The 26,365-nt window shown below is 38.7% G+C and overlaps 1 protein-coding gene across 4 annotated transcripts in view; it reads right to left on the reverse strand.

Moving 5' to 3' along the window:
- Nucleotides 1-6,003: 6,003 nt before the first annotated feature.
- Nucleotides 6,004-26,365, reverse strand: part of Efna5 (ephrin A5) — a 275,616-nt gene continuing 255,254 nt past the window's right edge. For 3 of the 4 annotated variants that reach the window (XM_047556354.1, XM_047556353.1, XM_047556352.1), the window contains exons 4-6: nucleotides 16,487-16,552; nucleotides 16,007-16,087; nucleotides 6,004-10,413 (exon numbers count right to left, since the gene is read on the reverse strand). In XM_047556354.1, coding sequence (XP_047412310.1) covers nucleotides 10,292-10,413; nucleotides 16,007-16,087; nucleotides 16,487-16,552 — 269 coding nt within the window. In that variant the 3' untranslated portion in view covers nucleotides 6,004-10,291. The remainder of the gene's footprint in view (nucleotides 10,414-16,006; nucleotides 16,088-16,486; nucleotides 16,553-26,365) is intronic. The other variant, XM_047556356.1, reaches the window with a different exon arrangement.

The raw sequence follows: 26,365 nt of genomic DNA on the forward strand, positions 1-26,365 counted from the left end.
TTTGAGTGGTTCAGCAAAGGAGGCTAGTGTCCTTAGTACACAAAGTAGGTAATGAGTTTTGTGGGCAGGATTGATGGTAAAAGGAAGAAAAAATAAAATTAAAGAAAAAAAGAAGGCTGAACTAAATAATGTGGCCAGCCAAACAGATTCTAGCTAAAACTGATTCAGCCTTCGAATGAATCCACTAGCTAATACTGAATTGTTGATACTCTCCTCACCTCTCAAATCAAGTTAAAAAATTGATTCCATGCCAGTTACAAGGGGCAGAGCTGTCACTTACCAGGGAGATTAACTTGCTTTGTTGAATACTGACAGGAACCAGAGAAGGGCAGGACCCACAGAGAATGCAGGGCACTCTAATTCGTGGTAACCTCAAAACCTGAACTAAGAGCAAATCAAGGGTTTGTAATTTGTGCCAGGATCCAGTTCAGACTTGGGTAAATGTAGAGAGTGAATAAGAGGAATTTCCAAACTGACATGAATTTCGGTCACCTCTGGGGATTCTGGTGCATAAACCTTTGAAGAACTTTGAAGGTGCAGGTCCTTGTTCTGTACCTAAGAGCCTGCATATTCTCAGACTCAGTTGGCTAGCCAATCCAAAGAGTTTGGCGCCCACACATGGGTGGAATGATGACTCTGCCTGTCCTGGGAACATTGGGCATTTTTGTGGGTGGGGAAATCAGCAGAACTGAGGAAAAGACAAAAAGCATCCAAATGCCCAAATGATGCTCCCTGTCACAACAGATGGTTTTCCACTTACAGCTGGGGCTCTGGAAAATTCTCCAGAGTGTGGTCAGATATGCAAATTCTACTAGTGTCATCCCCCAGCATGATTCCTTTTAACCATTACAGTTTTGCCCTCTGGCTTTCGATGTTATCAGACTGCTGTTGGAACGTGTCTAAAGTGACCCTCAGTGTTCTTTCAAATACCACATTGCTTAGCACAGACAAAGTCAAGGGAAAAAGATGCTACATGCTACTACATACATTAGAGAAGATGTAAAAGAGTGTGACCATGTTGTTTTGATATGGGGAAACTGCTGACAGAAGTGACAATACAAATTACAATTGTCCCTCCACATCTTCAGGTTTGAAAACACCAGGGGAAAAAATACATCTGTATCAAACATGTATTTTTTCTTGTCATTAAACCTTAAAAAAAAATAACTATTTACATACTATTTACATTGTGTTAGGAATTGTGAGTCATCTGGAATAAAGTATAGGATGCGATGCATGTAGGTTACAAGTAAATACTATACCATTTCACAGAAAGGACTTGAGTGTTCAGGTCTGGGCATCTGCAGAGGTCCTGGAAGCATACCTAGGGATAACTATATTCTTTTAATTTTTTTGCTAATTTTTACAGATAAATTTGAATATGAAGATAAGATGAGAGATACCTTGAGAAACTACAGACATTACATGTGTAAAGTCTGCTTTTATGATTTTTATGATTAAAAACACTGACTCACAAATAAAAAAAAAAAAAGTTGGGAAGTTGCCCAGTGTCTCTCTCCCAATTCTATTGCATTGGAAACTTCCTTAAAAAGGGATAAACATGTCATTTGTTTTTGCTTCAGATGGAGCTCTTAAGATCTGAGGAATGAAAAGTAACAGACTGGGGGGCCTCTGTCCAAATCCTGGATCAACTCGACTCTCGTTCGTTCTTTGGGCTACCTAAGTAAAGCAGCTTTCTTCTTTCTGTTTCTCTAGGGAAGAATGATGACAATTCTCCTTTCCAGTTAATTCTTTCCCTGCTTATTGGAAAGAGCCATTAGTTTATGTTTTATTCTTTATGCCTGTGAGATCTTGGGATGAAATACTCTATAAGCCACAAAGCCTATTACTATTTTAAGTACCTGCATCTTCCAGGAGAAGGAATACGCTGGCTCCCTGCAGGAGAAATAAATGGAGTCAGCTTTCAGTCTGGCACACTGTCTTTAGTAAAAAATGAAGAAAGACATGGATCGTCCTGTTCTGTCCACAGTAGAAAACATGTTCAGATCAGTAAAGCAGAGCACAAATTTAAGAGGAGTTACTTGTTCCACACTCTGGGCTGCACAATTTTTTTTCTTTTCTTTCTTTTTGCTTTTTGGTCCAAAAGAACAAGCTCTGAACACAAAAAGGAGGGGATACCAGGGTAAGGGTAAAGACAAAATGTATTTTCTAAGGTGTGTGTGAGAAGAAACTTGTTTTTTCTTTTATTTTAGGGTCTTGTTTCATAGATGTGAAGGAAAGAAACTGACCCATATTTCAAATCATACATGCAGTTTGAGGGAGCACCTGGTACTTGTGAACAAAACAGCAGGCAAAAATATGTTGTTCTATTTTCCCATTGTAATCTCTCTTGAAGATTTTTTTATCCTTCCCTTTGTGTTCTTGTCAAGATTGACAAGCATCTGTGAGTTACCAAGTGACATGAAATTCTTGCTTGAATAATCATGACTAAAATTCAGGATATTTCAAAGCGAGTTATTGACTTGGAGAACCACCCACTAGATTGAATTCTTCTGAATTAACATTGACTGACAGCATCAGGGGGATGGTGCGTCTATCCCAAATGGTCAGATCCACCTGTGTCCCTGCCACAGTTCAGGTACTGGCATCTTCAGGGTTGTTATAACATAAGTTGTGTAGCTAGAAAGGTCTTTCTCATTAATGGTACAGAAAACTCCATGTTTAGAAATTAAACTCTGAATCAAAAGTGCAGATGGCAAGAAGAGAAACCGAAAGGACTTTTTTGACTTGAAGCTCGTTCATCTTCATTCATCATGGACAACCACCAACGCCACTGGCAGGGAGATGACAGGACTCATGGGACACTCAGGGGGTCATTTTTAATAAAAAGCAGTGAAATCATGTTTCACCCTATGTATATACTGAGGTTTTTGGAAAGAGTGTGGCAATCTCTGGTGGAAATTGTTGAAAAGGTCATTATGTTGGGATAGGTGAAGCATGAGGTCTTTTATCCCCTCAATTTTCCCCAGTTCTAAGAAATGGCTCCAGAAATTCTACATAGAAGGGCTTAGAAACTACATTCCAGTTGGAAAGGAGGAGGTAGGAGACTTACCTGAAGTTGCATTGGTACATTATGGTTTAGATTTGAGGTGTGCTCCAAAAGTTCCTGTGTTAGGGCAGGAATACTCAGAGGTGAAGTGATTGGGTTGTGAGAGCTGTGACTTAATCAGTTCACCCTACTTTGAATGACTGGGTGGTAACTGCAGGCAGGTGGGGTATGGCTGGAGGAGGTGGGTCACTGGGGACATCCCTGACAAAGGTGCATGCCTTATGGCTCCTTCCCCCTTCCCTTTTCTCCCTGCTTCCTGACCCTGCCATAAGCTGAGCATATTTCTTCTCCTGGGCCCTTCCACTATGATTTACTGGGCCCAGAGCAATGGAATCAGTCATCTATGAACTGAAGTCTCCAAAACTGTGAGCCCCAAATAAACTTTCCCTCCTCAGAGTTGTTCTTATCAGGGACTTTGGTCACAATGATGCAAAAGCTGACTAATTAGATGTTTTTTTTTTTTTTTTTTTTTTAAAGATTGGCTTGGTTACTCATCTCCTCCAAACCAGCTGAATCCTTAGTGATATTCTTAACTGATTCCTTGGGCAATGTAATTCCCTGTCTGTAAAACATTGTATTAATTTACTTATCACTTGTGTTTTTAGGACACAAAATTGATTCAAATTTATGGCTCAGAGGGTCTACCGTGACAACTCCATCTTAAATATGGGTACACATTTGTATTTAACCACTTTACAATGTAATACAGCAGAATGCATCAAACTTAAAACTGAGAAAATATTGGCTTGATTAGCTATTTGTAATGATTTTCAGAAGTACTTATTTTCCAAAGACAAAATTATAATGCATTTCACAGCATTTTTGCCAATGTTTTCCTGAAGGATTGGTTAGGTTATTATTGGTTAGGCAGAATATGAATATAAGCTTTGCAAACCATCTCTAAGAAACTGTTTTGCAAATGGTTCCTAAGAAATTGTTAGAGTGGTTAATGAATGATTTACCAGAACTATCTTGAACTTTTAAAATGACACCTAGATTATGTTATAAATTCCTATAAGAAATACAAGATTCAAATACATATATGCATGTTTTATTCACCAAATGCATGAAAAGCTAGACTCCACAGCATCAGCTATAATTCTTCCTATATAACCCTCAGATGACTCAAGCATTCCAAATGCTTTGTTACCAAAATAAGTGTGGTTCATGCAACACTGCCCATTGTTCCATCTCTGGTTCAGCTTGGTTTCCTTGAGTACGCAGCAGTATTTATTGAGAACAGCCTCTTAATCAGAAGCACACAGCCATTTTCAAATTATCTTACCCTCCACTTTTGCAAGTTCTATATTTTATCTCACTTGCCTCATCTCTGAGGTAGCCTTCACCTGAAATTCCAGACAGGTCACAATTTGGTGTAAATACAGTATCAGCTTCAGGAGCAACTATAAGATTATTCTATAATGTGGAATCTGAAATTGTCATCTTTTTATCACTTCCCCTATTTCCTTAGGGGGAAAATGGTGATTTCTCGGGACTAATATCTTCAAAATTTGTTTCAATGACACTCAGATTTAGTCTTGGGTTTTCTCACTTTCACAGTCACCTTTGCAGCTACTAAGAAAATTTCTTCCATGCATTTCATCATACTCTTAACACCTACAATTTTTAACTTACCAAGATTTTCCAAGAAGCTATTAACCTAATTTTAACTATTTTTAAAAGGTGATTCTTTTAACTCAAGCTTCCTAATCTTAAAATCCCCAGCTTTTAAAAACTCACTTGTTTAAATAAAAACTTGTATCTCCCCTATTATTTATGCACAGTATAAATGCTTGAATTTTGTATTTACTCTATAAATCATCACTATGTTATGCTTACACATAATGTCTGCCTTGTTGTAAACTTTGAAAGTACAGATTGTAAACATTGCTCTGTACAGCACTGACTGAGCACAATGCCATGATCGCTTAGATGCTTTTGATGATGATGGTGAAGATGGTAATGATCACATAATGCTGTTCTGGTCTGAAAATGTCATATAGGCAGTCCAGTATGCTTTCTTTAAAAAAAAAATTTTTTTTAATGTGAGTTGTTTCTCATTCTATAAAGCTGTCATTCTTCATTAGGAAAAGGTTACAGTAAGCTATAATTAGTGTTTAGTGCCCTATCAAATAATTAAGTATAATAAAAAGCTCTCAATGAGTTTAATGTTAACATGGTGTAATTAAAGCCAAGTCTTGAAATGCATTAGGTGTCTATTATGTCAGATATTTGATTTTTTTTTCCTCTACAGATGAAATTCTCAAATTGTGCTTATAGCAATGTCATCATCAAAGGCAAAAACACATCACTTGAATGTAAAATGGGCTTTGCAGTGTCCAGAAAGGGCAGAATCCAGAAAAATCAAACAAATGTCACTCCTACAGCCCCGTTATTTATAGTAAGAAAACTGAGTCCTGAAGATATTGTGTGACTTGCCCAAGGTCACACAGTGGAAAATAAATTCTTTGTCAATGAGTATTGAGGTGTGGGGTTATGTTGAAATATCATTATTACTGTTAACTATTTCTTTCTGAAAAAAAGTTTGTTAGGAAAACGTTCGTTTGATCTTTTTCTTGACAGGATGAAAAAATTTGTGCAAAGTGAAAATATAATTTGTGTGCAACTCCTGTCTTATTTAAGTCAATTTAGGATGCAGGACTTGTCAATGTGACTATTTTAAGGCTCAATACAGAGACAAGGCGGCAATCTCACCATTCTCTCTTCAGAATATCTGGAATGTGCCTAGATACTTGGCCATTTCTAACCCTGCATTCTTTGAGCTTCCCAGGCCTTCTCTTGTGCATGTTGTATTATCTTTTTTGTCCACAAAGATTTTGAAAAATCAGCAGAGTACAAGTAGCCCCTGAAATAAAGGCGTCATTCAAGGAACAAAGAAGTAGAAGGAGGGATCCAATTAAAATGATGAAAATCTTTAATTTTTATTTAGGTATACTTGTACGGACACGTGTATATACAAATACAGATTGTATGGGTTTGTTTGTGTGTGGGTTTTTTTTTTTTTTTACATTTTCTTTTACGTTTATATAATGTCAGCATTTCAAAACAGCACTCGATGAGTAAGTGCAAAGGAACTGCAAAGCAGGGCAGTACAAGCACAGGACCACACGGAGCTGGACTTCACACCCAGACGCACACACAATGAGTGGCTTCAATGGGGTGTCAAGAGTAAGCATGGAAAGCAGATTTTGACTCATGGGTAACCTCCAACATGCCAGCATCTATTAAACTGTACAGACAATGGGAGCAAGCCCATTGTAGGGAGATTTGTCTCACATCCGAGCAGCTCTGGGGCAAATGCATGGGAAAAACTCAGTGATGCCAAACCAGAGACAGACCTGCCCATTCACGGCTCTGAGGGAAAATAAAACGTGGGAGGAAGGCGAGAGACAAAAAATAATAACAAAATTTTAATAACATAAAAAGTTGAGAGGGTTATAGGCAAACCAGGGTGTTGGTGGAGGTGGTTTTCAAAACAAAAGCCAGTGACCACAACTTTGAGAGCAATGAATGGAAGGGAGGAGCTAAAAACTGTTTTTCTAATTTTTTGAAACTAATAAAAATGGCTGCAGCCGTTGCTAAGGCACCGGAGAAAAACAGAGTCCCTGAAAATCCATAGGTACAGTGTGACTCTTCCCTTCACAATGACACAGAGGGAAACAGCCCCCATTTAATCTTCCTAAAGGGATTGGTTTGCAACCTTTCCCGTGCCTGAGCTGCACTTGATACTGACAAGACTCTTCCTGGGGAAAAATGAAACAGTCCATGAAACAACCGCAAACAAAAAAACCAAACCAAAGTACAGAACCGTTACTAAATTCTTAAACCTTTTCAAACCACATGCTTAGGGTAGGAGAGGATCATAGGGCTCCAACATCAGACCTTGAAAACATTGAGGACAAAATATTGGTCAAAAAAGTTATGTTGTTCCAGGTCCCAAGATGATGGAGTCTTAAGCTTAGGTGGGCGATGACTACATGAGTCCTGTAAATGGAGCAGTGTCTCAGCCATTTGTGACTTTTCTCAACCATGTACACACATTGGTGTTTCAAAGCCTCAATGCATGTTTTGTATCCTGAAAGTCTATTGTTCTCACTTACAAAAGACATAAGAATCAAATTAATACTTTATTATCAAACACTATATACAACAGAGGTTGCTAATAATACAGAATTTAAAGAACGCATTTTTTTTTTTTTTTAATGTTTTACTTTTCTTTCCTCTGCCACCCAAGAAAGTACAGTACAAAACAATAGTCTAAACTAACACGAACTGTTACCTGGTCTATTACAGGATACACAGTATCCACTAAACAGACAGATCCTTATTTCCCTGCTTCATGTTGCAAAGCCCTTGGCAACCAGGGGCAAAGGTCGCTGGGGTTTGACCAACTGGGGCTGAGGGGCAGCCATGCTGCCCTTCAGGCTTTTGAATTGTTTTTTAAATTAAAAGCTGCTACAAAGTTACATGGCATCCTCCTAAGCCCCCAGAGGACTGTAACACCACCACAAAAGGCCACCAGCGCTTTTTGGACAAGACGAAAACTGTCTGACACCAATCATCTTATTGAAAACTCCATGGCAAGCGCATAAGCTATGATTATGTCATTTATAGGTTGAGAAGCATACTGTCTACTGGTGTGGATAGTCTTGCTAATTTTTTTAACTTAATTTGTGGTGGCACAATAGTGAAGTAAAAGGGTCTAATTTCCCTGTGAAAAATGAAAGACAATGGCAGAGAGGGCCATGAGTAATTATTTCATTATTTGTTAGAGACAAATGCTAGAAAAACCACAGAAGTCACCATTTCTAAAATGAAATTAGCACTGCTAATGTAGTTATGACTAACTGGAATCATTACAGGATTGTTTGATTTCCTTGGTTATAGAACATGCAGTATTATTTTCGTTCTGCCTATTGATCCATTTTAAAAGGTATCTTTTTTTCCCCCTACCCAAATCCCACTGGACCAACAAGCCTGTAACTATTAATAAAAAGAATAGGATTTCTGGATACTACTGAGAGTACTGAGCATATAAATAGTTAAAGGAAAAAGGAATAGAATGCTGTGGACTTTTGTTTCAGTGAAATGGTGGGTGCCTTCTGTGATAAAACTCTGCCACTCCAGAGAAGTTCCTGATGTTGGGGAGAAGGGTTGATTGCATCTGCGAAGCTGGCAACCCTACCCGCAAGGTTCCAAGTGAGAACAGACTCAGCAGTAACATCCACTCCAACCATCAGGTGAGCCCAGATTACATTTCAACATGTGTACAACTCTCTAGGGTGCAGTATGTTTACAGTTGCCTTTCATTCACATATTTTTTAAAATTCAAAACTACTCACAATTCTAAGCAAATTCCCATTCATGAAGTCCGTCCATAACATGACCCCCCATTTTTTACATATACATCTTAAAAAACGAGTATATAAAAATCCTTATTTTGCTGGAATGCTTTCAATTTTTCACATTTTACATGATCATTGCATTTATTGACTTAATTATTTTGAAAGGCATGGTTTCTATTGACATGTCGTGCAATAGCATAAAAGGCTGGATCACTTTTCCATTGGTCTGACACTTCTCCCTGTCTAGGCTTTGGAGTTTGAAGTTCATGACAGTCCCACCAGTAGAAACCCCAAGGCTCACATTTCCTGGTAATTAACTGGAAACATCCCCTGTTGACTATGCTAAGATTCCTTAAACAGGGTCATCCTGTGTTTGTTCTCCTTCTGCCCCACCCCCACAATGAAACAAGATAGCCCCCATATTTCTAAATGTATCAAGGGATACCACTTTTTCTCACAAGTTTAAATAGGACAAGCATATACTCACTCTCAGCATAAAGTATATCTAAATAATGTATTTTCTATTCTAGTGGATTTTTAAAAAAATATTTTGTTAAAGTCTTTGGGACTCCATCTTGTTTATCTCCTACAGATAAACATGTGTTCCCCCTACGCTTTAGGCTGTGTCAGAAAGGGAAAGAATATAAAATCAATGCTTGAATTCTTTTATTCCAAACTTTGGAATTTTTATTCCAAATTTCCCTTAAGCCCTCCCAAGTAGTGCTGACTGACTCTCCTGGTGACAGGGGTTTTTGTCCAAGCCCCCTGCAGTTGTGGAGTGTGGAGCAAAACGAGGGCACTGGGGTGGGAGTCGGGAAAAGGCCACAGCACACTGGCGCTCCAGCAAAGCCAAATCATGTCTCCTCTGACCACTGACATCTTTTCCTTGGTACACATCGTCCCCCAGAGGAGCAGCCAAAGCTATTCCACTCTGCAATCATCAACCCTGGCTTGTCAGCCTTGGGGAAGGTCACTTTATTCATAAAAATGCCTCTTTGAGTTTCTAAAAAAAAAAAAAAAGTTGTAGCACCATGGTGATCTGTATTCAAAGGAAAAAAAATCTGGTGTGCACTGCCCAGTCACCAAAAAAATTAGAGGCACTCACACATACACACCCCCACCAAACATAGTTTGCTCTGTTTTCACACTTGCTCTGTGTTAGCATTCCTGCACCCAACCCGCCTCCTGGAAAAAAAAAAGGCTTCTTTTACAGAATACAGGTTTTACTGTCAAGAATGCTTTAAGACAGTCATATTTTAAAAAAACCCAGTGTCTCAACCTTTTAGAAGCCTGTTCATTTATACACTCCTAGAGGAAATGGTGTAATATTATATCTATTCTTAATACCTCCCCTCTGGACCTGACATGGTGACATGATGCCCTGCACGATCATCTTACAGTCTTGAATGAGAAGGCATAAATATTGTATAGGAGAGTGAAACTCTCCCAGGTCTGACCATCATTGGCTGCATCTGCCACTATTCTTCCTTGTCCATATACCATCGACACAGTGTGCTAACGGAGGTGAGCTCTTAGAGGAGAATGCACAGGAGCTGACGAACCACTGGTGTCACTACGACAATTTGGCATTTTCACCTGGAGTCCATTTAATTTGGAAGGGGTGAGAGAAGTCAAGGGCAAGGGCTGGGAGTGGGGTGAGGGAGGCAGCAACTAGATTTTTTAGTCCCCCCAACCCCAAGTTGTTGCTTAGAATTCAGACTGAAGGAAAGAAAACAAAAATCTGACATCTGCCAAAAACCAATAACAAGTCCCTTCTTAGGATGAGCAGTTAGGTGGATCTCTGGTGTTCCAAGACCCTGATGTTTTCTGTGACAGGTAACGAGAGGAGACTGTGCTATAATGTCAAAAGCATCGCCAGGAGGAACAGTAGGATTGCCAAAAGGCGGCTGGGTATCCTTGGTGTTTGTGCCGCGTTCTCGCCGCGGGATGGCTCGGCTGACTCATGTACGGTGTCATCTGTTCAAATAGAAAGCACACATTCCAATGAGATTTCACATCCTTAATAACTCTCTTGCAGCAGCCTGCTGTTAACAGACCTCGCCACCCTCTGCAAAGTAGGGTAATGAACCTTGTGCCACCATTGACTTTCATGTCTGCATAATCACTCATTATTTACAGCAAACAAAGGAGAGGCAGAGAAAATTGGACTTTCTTAGCAATATTAATTCTTTCCTTTAAAATTGAGGGGAAAAATTGTGCATACACTGTAACCTTTGCCATGTGAGTTACTTTGGTTTGCTAGCAGTCAGACATGCCTTGCACAAACTTGAAATACCAAATACACCTTTTAAATCTAAGATGTCAAAGGGAGGAAAGTAATGTGTTGGAGAGCATAGGGGAGAGGCAGTTATGATGGCATATTAGTGGTTAACCAGAATGGGCTGCTTGTTTTCCTCTTTTTAGTCATTTCATAGGATTAGTGTTGAATGCTTGGTTGGTGGGTGACTAGGTGAATTTTCAAACATAAAAAATTAAATGCCAAGACAACAGCATTTTAAATAAACTATATGTAATTCCCAGTAAACTTCAATAAACTGGTACCCACTGGTTTGCCTACAATTAGGAATCAATTATGCTGCTATTTCCATTACAGGCCCTGTATCTCCAGGATTAAATTACTTGAACTTGACTATTTTTATTTTTATCTGGCTGAAGCTTGGCACATAAATTATCAGCATGGATGCAAATTTTCTTCTAAATAAAATGGATTAAGTGAGTTAAGCTTCTTTTATTTAGCTATAAAGTGTTCTACGAGGCTGCCTCTGACTTTGGATAGCCTCCCTGATCTGCATGATTAACAGGCTTAACTTTGAAATGGGAACTTTGCAGTAATTAGTGCCCAAAGATAGATGAAGGCTTGCCCATGAGCCACGCTATTTTGTAGTGTGGCCCATCTTCCTCCTTCCACCTAGTCTCACTTGTGCTTTTAGATTAAATGACCTCTGAATGCCATGCTCCCTAGGCCAACAGTGGTCCTCTGTGCATCCTGTAGGAGCTCAGTTATTGCCAACTGGGACTCACTCAGTGGTCAATCAGACAGAACAGTAGGTAACAAGTGAGACTCTAGACTATTTCCAATTACGCAAACCTCAAAAATAATCCCCAAGTATCCCTGAAAGGCCCACCTTGAGAGGTTTAAAGGGTTAACTATCCATTATTTTAAACTCATTTATATTTTCCTACTACATAAGGACATTTTTTCTTGCTGAGTAGAGTCACAATCTCTATTGTTTGCGCTAAAGTGACTTCTTTTCAGGTACACAGGCTAGCCTCCCCCCTCCCCCCACATATACTGGTTTGGGAAGTCTCTGCTCATCGCATCCATTCCTCATGTGAACTAAAAAAGCTGTCTTCTCAGCAGGGTGTCTTCTGCCCCCAGTGTGTCCTCTGATTATGTTAGCTAGTTCTCATGTAGATGCTGCTGCATCTAACTTGCTCCCCTTTCCTGGACCTTAGAAAACCTAGACGGAGTGGTTTTAGCTTAGGAGACTGGAAAAGGTTAGGAAGCAAGAATGGGAAGATAAATGATGCAGAGAAAAATGTGTAAAGATAGCCAAGTATTTGCAGACCCTCCTTTTTCATGGGTCTTTTTCAGCCTTGCAAACGTATTAAGTCTGTAGTTAATAGGAGGTAGAAGACCCTTAATAGTCCTGGAACTCCTCAAGAGTACCAATATGGTGTCAATCAAAACAAGGGAGTACTTCAGGTTTAATTGTGCAAGAACTATAAACCCTGAGGATTCCAGAATACTTTGCTGTTGTTGTTTTTTTAAATAGTAGTAGAGATTGAACTCTGAGGCATTTTACCACTAAGCTACATCCCTAGTCCTTTTAATTTTTAAATTTTGAGACAGGGTCTTGCTAAGTTGCCCAGACTGCACTCCAAATTGTGATCCTCCTGCCTCAGTCTCCTGAGTTGCTGGGATTATAGATGTGTGCCACTGCACCCACCCAGAGTTCATTTTAAAATATTGTTTATATTTATACAGCCGAAATTACATCATCTATTGTGTTCTTTTCTGCCTTATTCTTACTAACGTATTACCTAATCTCTGCATAGTTTGGAACTAAAGCAGCTCTTATGTACTCAGGGTGAACATGAAGGTGACCCCTTCACTGCTTCCTGTCCATTCCAGGTGCTCAGCGAGGCTTAGTCATTACTTGAGACCCACGCAGCACAAGATATGGTGAAAAAGTCTCACAGGAAAATTGAGAGGAAGGCTTTCGTGTTTCATCTAAGTGAAGCATGAAGCTTAATGTGCTTTTCAGTCCTCTCATCATGGACAATCTGTGGACTTAGCCCTTTCACAAGCAACCAATGAATATGTACCATCTTGCACCCAAAGGGAAAAACCCATTTTCTTGGGGCATCACAATTCTTTTCTTATTCCTACAACATGATGTTCTGTAGTCAGGATTCTACAAAGCATCCTTTGATTAAAATAGAGGCTCAATGATGGGAGCCCCTATGGCCCCAGAGGGTAAAATGAGAAACTGGCTATCCTTTGACTGAATCTGAGCAATTTTAGAATTCTAAGGAAAATTCATAAGCAAAATCTATCCTAATGGAAATTACACCTAATTTCTAAATGTGAGAGAATTTCTAACGTATAACAGTGAACATTCTTTGGAAGAAGAAAATGTTCCTCTTCAGAAGCCAAATCAAGTCTTGTCTCCTGGCTACAGGATTCCACCACACAGGGGTTTCAATGGTTAACTGAGAGAACACTAGAGATATTTTGGAGCATGTAATGTGGCATATGTCTGCCCTGAGATCATCCTGCATCCCTGATGATAGAAAACTGGCAGGCAGAGTGTTGCAAGCAAACAACAAAGACAAATACATTCCAAAGACAGGTGAATTAGTACATATTGCTGAGAACATGCAGTGGAATCCTTTTAGACTTGCTGGATTCAAAAGTCTGCATCAACATCCAGAGCTGTGAAAAGGTGAATATCCATTTGCTCAACTAGTTAACACATTGGTGAAGTGCTCCAAGGCTGAATTTTGTACGGTATAAGCTAACATCCTCAAATTTGTTATTGTATTCATACTACCAGGAACTGTGGCTTAACCTTTCTCCCCTTTTTAATGAAGATGCTCACTAGCAAGCCCTTAAATACAGTCATAACTATCTCAGGGAGCTGCAAGCACACCTACACTGTACTCCCCAGCACCCAAGCATGTGTATGCACATGCACACACACTGTCTCAACTGCACTCTTAAAATTTTGCAAACTTCCATAAGTTATGTGCTCATAGATTTGAAGCTGTTATGAATTTTGAATGATCACCGAAAGCTTGTTTCCCAAAATTTTGACAGTGAAATAGGCTCATGTATGAAAGTGTCTTAATGTCTCACATCTTATCATTAGTTGAATTTAAAGGTAACTTTCCTAATAGCAGCATAGTCCTCAGTATACCTCTTTTTTACCAGAGAAAAACATGTAGTATGTGGGTTTTTAAACAGTCTCTGCTCTCTAAATAGGCAATGGCAATTTACCTAGAAATGACATGATGGGAAAGATATGCCTTCATTCTGCAGGTGTACCAAGAAACATAATCCCAGGCAACTTTTATTTATAACATGCCTAACTCTTTAGTTATTTTATTCTTGACTTATTACCAAACTCAGGAAAGCAAAGTGTTCCTTATGAACATCTATACCTCCAGTAAGGATAAAGAATACTAACTTTATTTATAAATATATATACTGGAGCCAAGAGATATGAATAGAAAACTGTTTATCTGTATGGCCTGGGCAGGTCTCCTCAGTCACAGGAGGAAGAATGTAGACTCTATAGTCTTTATTTTTTAAATTAATTAATTTATTTATGGTACTAGGGGTTGAACCCAGGGGTACTTTACCACTGAGCTACATCCCCAGCCCATTTTTATTTTCAGACAGGGTCTTGTTAAGTTGCCCAGGTTAGCCTTAAATTTGCAATCCTCCTACCTAAGCCCCCCAAGTAGTAGCTGGATCACAGGTGTGTGCCACGACACCCAGTGACCCTATAATCTTCAAAAGAGATCCCGTTTGACTTGCAGCTCCTACAATGGCCCATATCCTTGAGCTTGTGAGGAATCTGGTACCTTGAAAGTCACAGCAATGCTTCCAGATTTCTAGGACACAATTAAAATGTCTCTGCGTCAGCACTCATTCCTTGCAACTTTCTAAAGCAGCTAACTGATCCCTGGGGAGCCACTAAGACCTCTGAAAGCTCATTGTACACACCTCTTGTTTATGCTTTGGGTGAGATGCCTGCCTTAGAAAAACAAAAATGCTTGGGGGAAAAAACCCTAACTCTTCCTGTCAGTTACAATGTGAAAACTATCGTTATGTCCTGAGGCACCACATTTACTCAGGGTAAGTTTCCCTAAGGCTCATTGACTGTGTTATCCCAGTAACAATACTCAGAGGCTAAAGTGCACCTGGAGCTCCTTTAATTTCTATGACAATAAGAAAAAGAAGCCCTACTATAAAAAAGACAAAAAAGTAAAAATAGTTCTCTATTTGCATAAGGGGACTCAAATCTCTTTGGGAAGAAGGAATAGTTTTATTTCCCTTCAGCTTTGAGAGGGTGGAAGATGGGTAAAGAAAGGCATAAAGATCTTCAGCAGGAGGCTGGAGGAAAAGGTACTATACAGAAGGACAGCAACCAACAGGGAACAGAGGGCCACCACCCTTCACAAAGAATCTAGCTGCATTTGATGGCCAAATTGAATTTATAACCAAATGGATAGTTTATAGGTTTACATTATCCACAGTATACTACAGCGTAAATACTTAAATGAGTGCTCTTGTGAGCTTTATTTTCTTTCACAGGGATGGGATAGTTTGGAACTGTGAAACTGAGTACTAGAAAAAATTTATCCTTAAGTCTTATTTTGCCTCAGCAATCAAGGATCATATTTGGCTCAACGGGCTACAGTGTACATTTGTGAGAGCAGCAGGTGTGTGAATCTGTGGTGGAAACATGATTATACTCCTCCAGACAAATGCTATTGACAACAACAGCACAAACAATATTGAAATAAAATGAAGTATTTTAGATCAGTTTCATGAGGCATGTGATTTTCTAGGGAAAACTAAATATGTTGAATTAGTTGTTCTTCTGTGCATAGTCCTACTACTTTTAGCCACGGGTTTGGATACGAAATGAAAATTTTATAAACACATACAATGGAAATGTTTTCTGTCCTATATGAAAACAGGTTCTTTAATATTCACAGTGATTCACCAGCATGCTCTGAGGATATGGCAAAAGGCAGTGAGATTTCAGCATTCTGATGGGGCTTCTATATTAGGATACTGCATTAAATAAAACCCATGTCCAAAAAAAGAAAAGCCATACTTAATCTAACATGCATTACACAAAGATACTGGAGGGATGGAGTAGAATATAAGTAATATTAGCACTGCTAGCAATGGGCAAAAGCAGAACAACCGTAACATGCAAACATGCAGAGAGGAAGAAAGGAAAAAAAAGGACTGAAGCACCAGAGAGATAGATGCATTTGTTAAAAGAGATTCTCTAAGCATACTAACCTGCTGGTTCTAATGAATTTTCTACTTTGTCGTTAACATCGAAAACACGATCATGAACACCTATAGTTTTCATACAGCTATCTATAACAAAAATAGAGATAACAGCCAAATATGTTAGTGAAGATACCCTTAAACTCCCACTTCTTTCTTTTTTTTTCTTTCTCTCTATTTTTCCTTTTATTTATGTCAAGATTGTTTTACAATCAATGGCATGTATCCAAATGCCAATATTGTTCCCATTAGCTGTGCACGTACAACAATCTAAGAAACAACAAGTTAGCAACTGCTGTGTACTTAAATAAAAGCATCATGAAGAATGATGAGAAAAAATATGATGAAAACTAAAACATGGATGTTGATATACAAAACAGATACCACACGAGATTTAACAGTAAAAAAACTTTTACCGCTGTGAACCAGACCACACGATAAAGCATGCGCAGTGAAGGTACCCTCTGAAGCTCATTCTAGGGAACTTACTTGTTGGTCTCACAAAGACTTTGAGTTTTAGGCAGGACCTTCTTCCATTATCTGGGATTGCAGAGGCTGTGGTAAGAGAGGGCAAAAGAGAAAGGAGACAACAACAACTGATTACTTAAAACAAATCATATTTTTCAGATTGATCTAAGTGCTACAAAGAAGACTATTTTCATATCCCCATCTTCTCTCTTTTAACAAAAATATGTATTTGTTGTTGTAGATGGACACGATACCTTTATTTTATTTATATGTGGTGCTGAGAATCAAACCCAGTGTCTCACATGTGCTAGGCACAACCCCAATCCATCCTCATCTTCTCTTTTCAATACAATAAAGAAAGAATCATGCAAGAATGTGGGTCATCTGTGAAAAAATATTTTGGACTTTCATTTCAAAGGCAATTCCATTTCACTCGATCTGTTATGAATTTTCTCTAAATCAAGAGGATAATGCTGAAGCCCTCTTGCTTTAGGGGCTGCTCGTCCTCAGCTACAGGAAAAGGGGCCCACCAGAGGCCCGTGGTGAAAGTGCTGGCAACAACCAGTAACAGATAGTTCGAAAGGCAGACTTAAACATGACTGATTTCTGCTGGGGAAAACAGAGCTTTGTCCATCCTGAAAGCTTGTCTGTCAGTGCTCTGCAGGTAATTCAATTAGAGGTTTTACTCAGAACTTGGCTCCACTTTCCGTATGACTAACCCAAGCCCAGCAACTTCCATCATGCTATTATAAGTACAATATGCAATTGAGAAAGTATGATGTTGCAATGGCACATTTATTTTTTAAAAAGTTTGCCACAGAGAAGGATGGAATTAATAAAGTGAACTTACCAAAACATGACAACATGTTTCAAGTTATAAATCATTTGAGGAAGAAACTTTCTTCTCCTCTTCAAGATAATAAGATTGTAAACTTTCTCTAGGTTTGAAAGATAATCTCCCTGCAGCACTCACAGTTGAATGTCAAAGGGATTTCCAAGAGTGTCAAGACCCTTAACAACCACATGTGTTTACTAATGCATTCTAGAAATGACAAAAATTACTGAAATGAGTGCTGCATACTTTCCTCCCTATGTGCTTGCTTCAAGTGGTTTCTTTGTTCTGAAAAAGCAGATGACATCAATCAAAACACACATGGCTTAAAATTAGTGTGGTAATAGCTAAAGTGACAAAGAGAGGGTCAGCATTTGGTGTGTCTTTTCTCTTCTATTTTTATGTTATTCTTCATGGGGAATCCCAGAAAACAAAAAACAAAAAAGTTTACTTTGCAGATAAGAGGATTCAAGATGCAAACTCCAAACTAATTTTACATGAATTTTCTCATCAAACTACAGATCCATGAAACTATGCTATAGGAGAACTTATAAATTCAGCACCTAAAACCTCAAGCAGCAAAGGACCCCAGTGTCACTATTCAACACCTGTTGAAACTCTTAATTTTAGGACAAGAGTATGGAGAAAAGATGTTTTCCGCCCTCCCCACCTCCTCTGGATCCTCTGACAAGCAGTTAAGAAGTGCTAACAGCTGGCTTTGCTGTAGGCTTTCATTAAATCAAAGTTGGAAAAACTCCCTCTACTGACATTTACAGTAACTAGTGTGTTATTTAGGGCACAATATTTGTACTCTGTGGTTTGATCCAGGAAATGGTGTCCTTCCTGTGGACCCTAACTGCAAATATGCATGTCACAAATACACTACACATAGGTGACTCCGATTCATTAGAAAAACCATGGGTTCTTGAATGACTATATGTCTTACTCGTGAGAGGTGGTGTGGAAAAGCAAAATGAGGATATTTGCACTGCTGTGCTATAGGATTCTGAGTGGAGAGGAACTCACTTTAAGCCTCTGAACTTGATTCACCACAAATAGCTGATTTTACACGTGATACTGCAATATAAATAGGCTCAAAGCAGGATTAAATGTTTAATTGTTTTTGTGAGGAGCTTTCTAGATTTACTACTGGTTTTTCAGATTTCTATTAAATAGAAATAAATCCAGGACATAAAAATTACTGTAGGTTGGAATAACAAAACAGTAGCAAATGATGAGATATCCAGGAAAAGAAATAGAGAATTCTCCCACTAGCTCACAAAGAGGGTCATGAGCCTTTGCTACTGAATGAAATACATTCCAAAATCATCAAATGTATTTTATATAAAATGTAAAACAGAAACCTCTCTTCCCCATCTGTCTTCCTACTTCTTATTTCCTATCACCAGGAAAGCAGAGACAATGATAATGTGATCAATGCTTTGTGATACTGTTTCACTATTACATTCTGACCCTTAGAAAAAATTATGAGCAAAGACTATGAAGACGCAATGTGGTATGTGAGTACATGTACAGACTACATTAAAATGGACTGACTCCACCATCTCTGGCTTGAGCTCATGCCCTGAACGCTAGGAGCCAAACTGAAAAGTGTGCTTTGCTAGGTCAGTATAACTTGGGTTCCTTACCTACCACACCTAAAAACAAAACCAAAAATATTTTAAAATATAAAAAATAATTTCCATATCATGGAAAATACTTTTATCCATTTCTTATACAAGGTTTTAGAAAGTGTGCATGCAGCTTCACCATGTGTTCAAGATTTGATTACCCCACCCACCTTGGCTGACAGTGCAGGTTGCCTTTATGTCTCTTGAAATACAGACAGCTAAATAACAGTAATAATTGAAGATATGAATGAATGCTTATTGAAATGCATTATGTATTATTACTACAGCTTCATCCACCATTTCAAATACTTTTAAAAGTCCTACTATGTGCCAGCTTTTTAATTAAATGCTTAGGATGCTAAGCATTATTCCAACTGGGGCATAAATATGAGCCTCAGTTTAGGACATCTGGAATGATCCACATGAGAACTGAGGTTTACATGAAGAGCTAGTAGAATTTTGAACAGGGAGTGATAGCTTTATCTGGGAGTGTGAAGGTGTGGCACACTCACTCAGAGGAGTTGCTGTCAAAGGTTCTCCAGAAACTGACCAAGAGCAACTAGAACAAAAGAATTACATTTTACCCCTAAATTCCCAGGTCAGAGCTCCAACAACTAAACAGAAGTATTAACCTGCAATCAGTGAAGAAAACCTAGACCTGAATTCTTTCTATAAAGATACAGGGTTTTCTAATAGAAATTTTCAAATTAAAATGAGGAATATTTTGAACAGTTGCCATGAAATCCAAATTCACATCCCTTTACTCACTGCTGAAAATGTACATTTGGCATCAGGAAGTTGGGGGTAGGAATATGGGGGCCATTAAAACCAGCAAAGCCTCCCATTCCATCATCTTAATAGCAACTTTATAAATCAATCCATAGGGCCCCTTCCCCCTAATGAGCTGCAAAGTACCAAACAAAACTGTGCAGCACATAATGAAATACAAGCTGGGGCCCTCTGGTTCTGTGTTTAGAGTGCCAAGCTAATAAGGCCATGAGGGCCCTTTATCTTCACTCTGTTCCATGACCTCAGGCAGGGGCCCTAACTTGAGTCATTCCTGAAAAACCATTCCTTTGGTCTCCTGGTCTCAGGTGCAGCACTTAGCCAATGTGGTATGTAGGAAGAACCTTATTCGATGTCCCCCAAATTAATTCTTAAAAAAGTTATATTCAGCATTTTAAATATATGCTGTATTCACACCAGTTTGGGCATGGCAAAAGAACACTGGCGTCCTTCTTGTTGTAATTAGCTTCTGACATGGCTCTCAGTGATCCCCATCTCCTTCTATGTATGCCTTTCTATAAACCTTCCCCTCAGGAGGGGCCTGAATTTAGTAACTTAGTTCTAATGAGAACATAGCTCAAGTTAAGGGATGTCACCTCTGTGATGAGGTTCAAAAGTCTATGACTTCCTTCTTGCTAAAACTCTCTTTTGCTCATGAAGCAAGGTACCACATTGTGAGAGTCTCAAGGCAGAGGTCCCAAGTAGCCAGGAACTGAGGGAGACTTCCAGCCCAAAGCATGCAAGGAATGGACGGCTTAGAAAGAAACACTCACAAGGAATTGTATCTGGCTAACCATCATGTGAGGAAGTTAGAAACTGAATCCTCAGCTGGCCCTTGAGATGACTGTTGCCTTCTGAGAGACCCAATTTTCTCAGCAAAGCTGAGTCTGGACTCCTGATCCACAGAAACTCTGAAATAATATTGTTTTAGCCACAAACTTTGGGGGTAATTTTTTCAAGAGGTGTCCGGTGCAATGCAGTATATAAACAAATGTATGTTATCACTGATTGGCCACCTTTAGACTGAAAGATGAAGACACTGCAGCATTCTCTCCTGATGGGCAGCCATGTCCTTGTTCCCACAGAGTAGCACACTCCTCACACTGGGGCCATGCCTAAACAACCAGATCCCTTACTAGTTTATATTTCAAGCTACTGTTACAAGTTCACTTAAAATATGCCTGGAAGAGAGGTAATTATGAACTGCTGTTAAAGAAATACTTTAAGACACATCTATTTGTTCTCACTCCAGCATTTAAAAACTGTTTTTCATTTTCCTTCTCATGCAACTTGGTTTGTTTTTGCTAATGTAACCAACCTGCACTGTTCCTTACAATCAACATGATGTCTCAGTTTAACTCTGAATTGTTGGGTGAACCTAAGTGGGTTGTGATACAAAATATGGACTTACATCATAACAGAGAATGCTTTTCCTCAGATCTGTGAATTGAGATACAAAGGTGAGTTTGAACTGAAATAATTCCAAAGTTAAAACTTTAAAGTTAAAATAAGTTAAACTTTTTCTTACTTTCAAAACCTATCAACTTATTTTTTACATAGGCCATCAAACTAAATATGCAACTTCAAGCGACTCAGAAATTCCACAATAAATTAAAGTACCAAACATTCTTCTTCATAAAGAACCAGAAGTTTGGCAGGAGTGGGGTAAGATTCTCATTTCCCACTTCTTTCACATTTTCAGGCCCAATACAGTGCTCATTAGTCAACTTTAACATTTCTGTCTAACCTTATTCAGCCTGCAATCTTAATTCCAAAGGCCAAAATCCTTCTCCTTTTCTGTGTCCTATGTCAATCTGGATACTTTGGGAGGTTTTATTTTCAAGAATAGTCAGCCACTTTCTTCTTTGTATAGAAATGAGTGTGTGTGTGAACATTAAAAATGCAGTTTTCCATTATGTTTGCCACAGGCACTATTTCTCAATTTGAGCAAGTCAAAAGAAAAGATAGGTTATTAGTTGTTAGCAGGACCCAGTTTTTTCCTCCCTCTAGGTTTTTCATGCAGTTTAACATACAACACAAATATATGCAAATTAGGCAGGTGAAGGCAGAATTAAGCATTAATATTTCTTTCACAGTAAATGCTGGAAAAGTAAAGCCATTTAAATACAAAGTACTACTGCAAATGTCTCCTAGAATTTAATGAATCAATAAAATCTATTTTGTGTACATGGGTGAAGGGTGGAGAACCAAAGTGGTGGGAATAGGATAGAGAATAACCAAAGCCACATGGACCTCTTAGAAAATGGTTACCAGACCTGCAGGAAAATTCTTAAAACAAAAGTTAGGCCTCTTCTTAGTGAAGAATATCCCAGCAATAATTGCAACTGACTACCTGCTTTTTTTTTTTTTAAGCACCACAACACTTAATTTTCATAATAAGAACAAAATCACCAGTTATACTGAATACATTACATTGTTCTACCTATTGAAATGTAAAAGTCAAATGATGTTTTGTTTTTTGTTTTTTGTGGGGCTTGGGATAGAGCATAGGACCTTACATGTGTTACAGCAAGTTCTCTACCACTGAGCTATACCCCAGCCCAGAAGTAATGTGTTTTAATCACTGGCTCATGCCTTAGGTGTATGGACCTTGCATCCACAGGAGCTGGTTAAATTTGCCCACACATTTCACCTCCCACAGCCGGCAGTATCTCAAGACTTAAATCACTGGCAGGTTAAGGTCAAGGCCCCAGTTGTAAAAATTAAAAAGGAGGTTATTAAGTATGCAGGCCTTGGAGAAATTAAAAATACCATGTAAATATTAGATACTTTGATATGGCTCTGGGGATGTTTCTTTTAAAAAACTAGAAAAGGGAAAGGGATATGTTTCCCACAGTATAACCAGAAGAGTGGAAAATGTACTCCCCAAGCTAAAACTTGTTTTCAACACCAGGGGACTATAATGGGGAACAAATAATTAGAGTAAAGTTCAGGGCAAGGGAGGTAAAATAAGTTCCAGCTGGGCAGCCTCAGACAAAAGAGAAATTGGGAGGTACCACCCATCCCAACCATTGCTCCCCCCACAACTCTACCCCCTTAGGCAAAGTTCTCACTGCAAATGCTAACTTCAGTATTATTTAAATTCCAGCAGCTAAGTCTCAGAAGATCAATTACTTTTTCTCAGCAACCTCAAACAAATGGCTGAGGACAAGTTTCTTTCTACCAATTTCTAGAAAAAAACAAATTGGACATCATCATGCTTATGTACACATTTATTTGAAATATGAGCAAACTTTTACTGACTTTTAAAAGCTTAGTGATGATAAACCTGTCTCTACTGAAGAAGGGTATCAAGTCTATTGAATCATGGGCAGAAAACAACCTTGATTTTGGAGAATTATTTCTAAATGTCCCTTATAAGAAGCCTTTCTAAGGAAAATTTAAGAGTTTAAATAAATCTCAGTGTGTGATTCAAGATTGACCTCCTTCTTCAGTGAATGGGGACAGTAAGATAACATTAGAACTCATTTAAATTGCTAAAAAAAAAAAAACCCTAAACATGTAGAAGTGTTGTTAATTTTATTATTAGACATTTTACTATTTAAAAAAAAATTCCAAATATCTTTGAACAGTTAGGAAAAAAAAATAAGTTTCATCTTATCAAATATTCTCTGAGGCCTGGCCTCGCCTGAGGACACACTGTTTAAGTCTGCACAAGGTCTTCAGATGGTTCTTCTGGTCTGTGGTGATTTTGGCAAACCTGCTATACTAGATAGTATTATCTGACAAAAACAAAAACAAACCAAAAAAATGATAAGCAAAACCATTCACTTAGAAAAATCCTTCTTCACTGGAAGCCACATAATGAAAGTAATGACAGCAAAAATAAAAGCTCAGATAAAAGGTAAAAGTCCTAGAATCTCACAAGAGGAACAATTTGTATTATCCCTCCTCCTCAGGCTCCTTGTGCAGCTGTGTGTGATATGCCATCAGGTGACTGCCAACTGGTACCTGAGGAGAGCTACAGAGCCCCCCCATTATTCATTTGTACTGTAATAACAGGAACAGTGTTGTTATCATACAGCACTAAGGTAGCAGGATAGCAAAGTACTAATAAATCATTGACAAAGTACTAATAAATCATTGAGCTAATGCAATTCAAAGAAGCTCCTAGAAAAACGTTAATTTTTTTTAAATCTTTTCACTACCTCCTTTATCCTTAACCTCCTTAGGGAGGGTGCTTGGAAGGGACATGGTTAGTAGTTTGAGTGCAAACATAATGATGCTCTGGACTCTCTCCCTGGTTCACTTATCATGACTTATTTTGTGGCTTTGAATCAGAGCTTAACCTGCCTATGCCTCTGTTTCTCTGTGAGCCTCCTGTTCTCAAAACAAAATTTTAAGTATCACCTACTTTAGAGGGGCTGTAAAATTGTATAGTGCACTTAGAATCTCAGGTGAAGGATCCCTACAGATCTCAAATATTACTCTACAGATTGACATCATTGTTTTGTACTTATGCCCCCTCTGCATGGGGATTTCCTGAAGCAAGGGTTCAGTTAGGGTTTCTTAGGTCTCCAGTTCTGAGTACAAATATGTAGGACATGGGGGAACAAGACTGGATAGTGGTGTTAAAAAGTTATTTATAACTCATGAAGAAAACCAGGGGACAAGTGTGACCCTTTATAGGTTACATTTTATTTTTAAACAGGGTCTCAGTATGTTGCCCAGACTGACTTTGAACTTTTGTCTCATGAGATCCTTCTGCCTCAGCCTCCTGAGAAGCTGCAATTACAGATGCATGGCACCATGCCTGGCTCTATAGCCTAAAATTAAAAAGTGGATTTTACCATTGTTAGTGTTTGGGGAGTGTTTTAGTCAGATTTGTTGTTGTTGTTGTTGTTGTTGTTGCTGTCACCAAAAGATCTCATGAAAACAACTTAGAGGAGGATACATTTATTTTGGCTCACAATTTCAGAGGTCTCTGTCCATAGACTGGCGACTCCATTGCTCTGGGCCTGATGTGAGGCAGAACATTACAGTGGAAAGGCATTGCAGAGGAAAGTAACTCAGAACACAGTAACCAGGAAGCAGTGGGGAGGTGGGGAGCAAATTATACCCCAGGGCCAAAAAACATATACCCCAAAGGCATACCATAGTGAAGTACCTCTTCTAGTCACAACTTACCTGCTTACCATTACCACCCAGTTAATCTGTATCAGTGGATCGATTCACTGATTAGGTTATACCTCTCATAAACTAATCATTTCACGTCTGAAAGTTATTGCATTGTCTCACACATAAGCTTTTGGGGGGATACCTCATTTCTAAACCATAATAATGGAGGAGAAGGGGGATGATGAAAGTATTCATGTGAGTCTGTGCACTGAGGCTGGGACAGGTGCTTGGAGAATTAGAAGGGTCATTGGAGGACCCTTATCCTTTTGAAGATCATGCAGAAATTCTGCAGGTTATGTTCTGAATAAATGTAAGAGCATGAACATGCTATTAAATTGGAGCAATAGAAAGACTAAAATAAACAAATTCTACAGAGAAGCAACTAGGCTGGACATTAAGACTGCCTTTGCAGCTGCATGGCTTGACCCACTACAGCCATGGCACTGTAGAAAACCAGCCCAGGGGTGAATGCAGACATGACTGTATGCCCTAACATGTCCATAAACATTGTGCTGCTATGTATAAATGGTTCTTATTTCACTTTTCAGTGTTCATTTGCATAATATTTGGATAGTTATGCAAATCAATGATTTATTTGGCTTTTTTTTTTTTTTTAAATGAGTAGGCTATGTTCTCCTCCATGTCTATCATTTCTGGCGAGAATTTAAGTATCTAGGAAAGAGTACAGACTCCCAGTGGAATTCTAGAGGCATAAACAAATTAATGTCCTCTCTTTAGCAGGTTCAGTTTTATCAAGGAGAGAACTGTTTAGGTACCAGGATTGTAAACTTCATTTCATACCGAAAGCTTTCCTTGATGGGGGTTTTATGTTGACAGAGTGAGTAAAATCAAAGTCAATCTTAGGGACTAAATTCTAGTTTACTGTGATTGTTTCTGAGTAGGACAACTTTTCAGTAAAGTTGATGTCTGTGCATTCCTGTCCATCACCTTACAGCATGATAGACAGGGTCTTTCATAATCTGATCCCAACTGTGATTTCTTTCTTTCTTTCTCTCTCCCGCTTCTTCCCATCTTCAATACACATTAATAGTTAGTCCCAACAATTTCCAGAACCTCCTGGAAAGTCTGCTTTTTAGTCTCCTGTGACCTTTGCTTTGTCTCTCAAATTCCAGCTCCCTCTAGTCACTTGAGATATGTCCTTTTTCTCCAATGTACTACCGTCTTCTAAGTTCTTACAGCATCTGTTTCTACCTCTCTCATAGCAAGTGCCCCATTCTGTTTTGTTTTAGAACTGGCTATTACTTCTTATCTCTTTTACTACAGCTGCAAGAACAGGAGCCATACTAGGTTCTTGACTTCTTGGTGCTGGGAGTCTATTGCTTTGTTCATAACAGGTGTTCGATAAAAATCTGAAGAATGAGGATAGAGATTAAAAAAAAAAGTCTAATGCAAAGTGATTTGTTGACTAGCTATGAACCAAAAATCAGGAATAGAACAAAAAAGAACAATGAAGAGAGGGGTAATGGTAAATGCCAAATAAATTAAGAACAA

Source organism: Sciurus carolinensis, chromosome 6 (assembly GCF_902686445.1).
Source record: "Sciurus carolinensis chromosome 6, mSciCar1.2, whole genome shotgun sequence".
In the NCBI taxonomy this organism is placed as follows: Eukaryota; Metazoa; Chordata; class Mammalia; order Rodentia; family Sciuridae; genus Sciurus; species Sciurus carolinensis.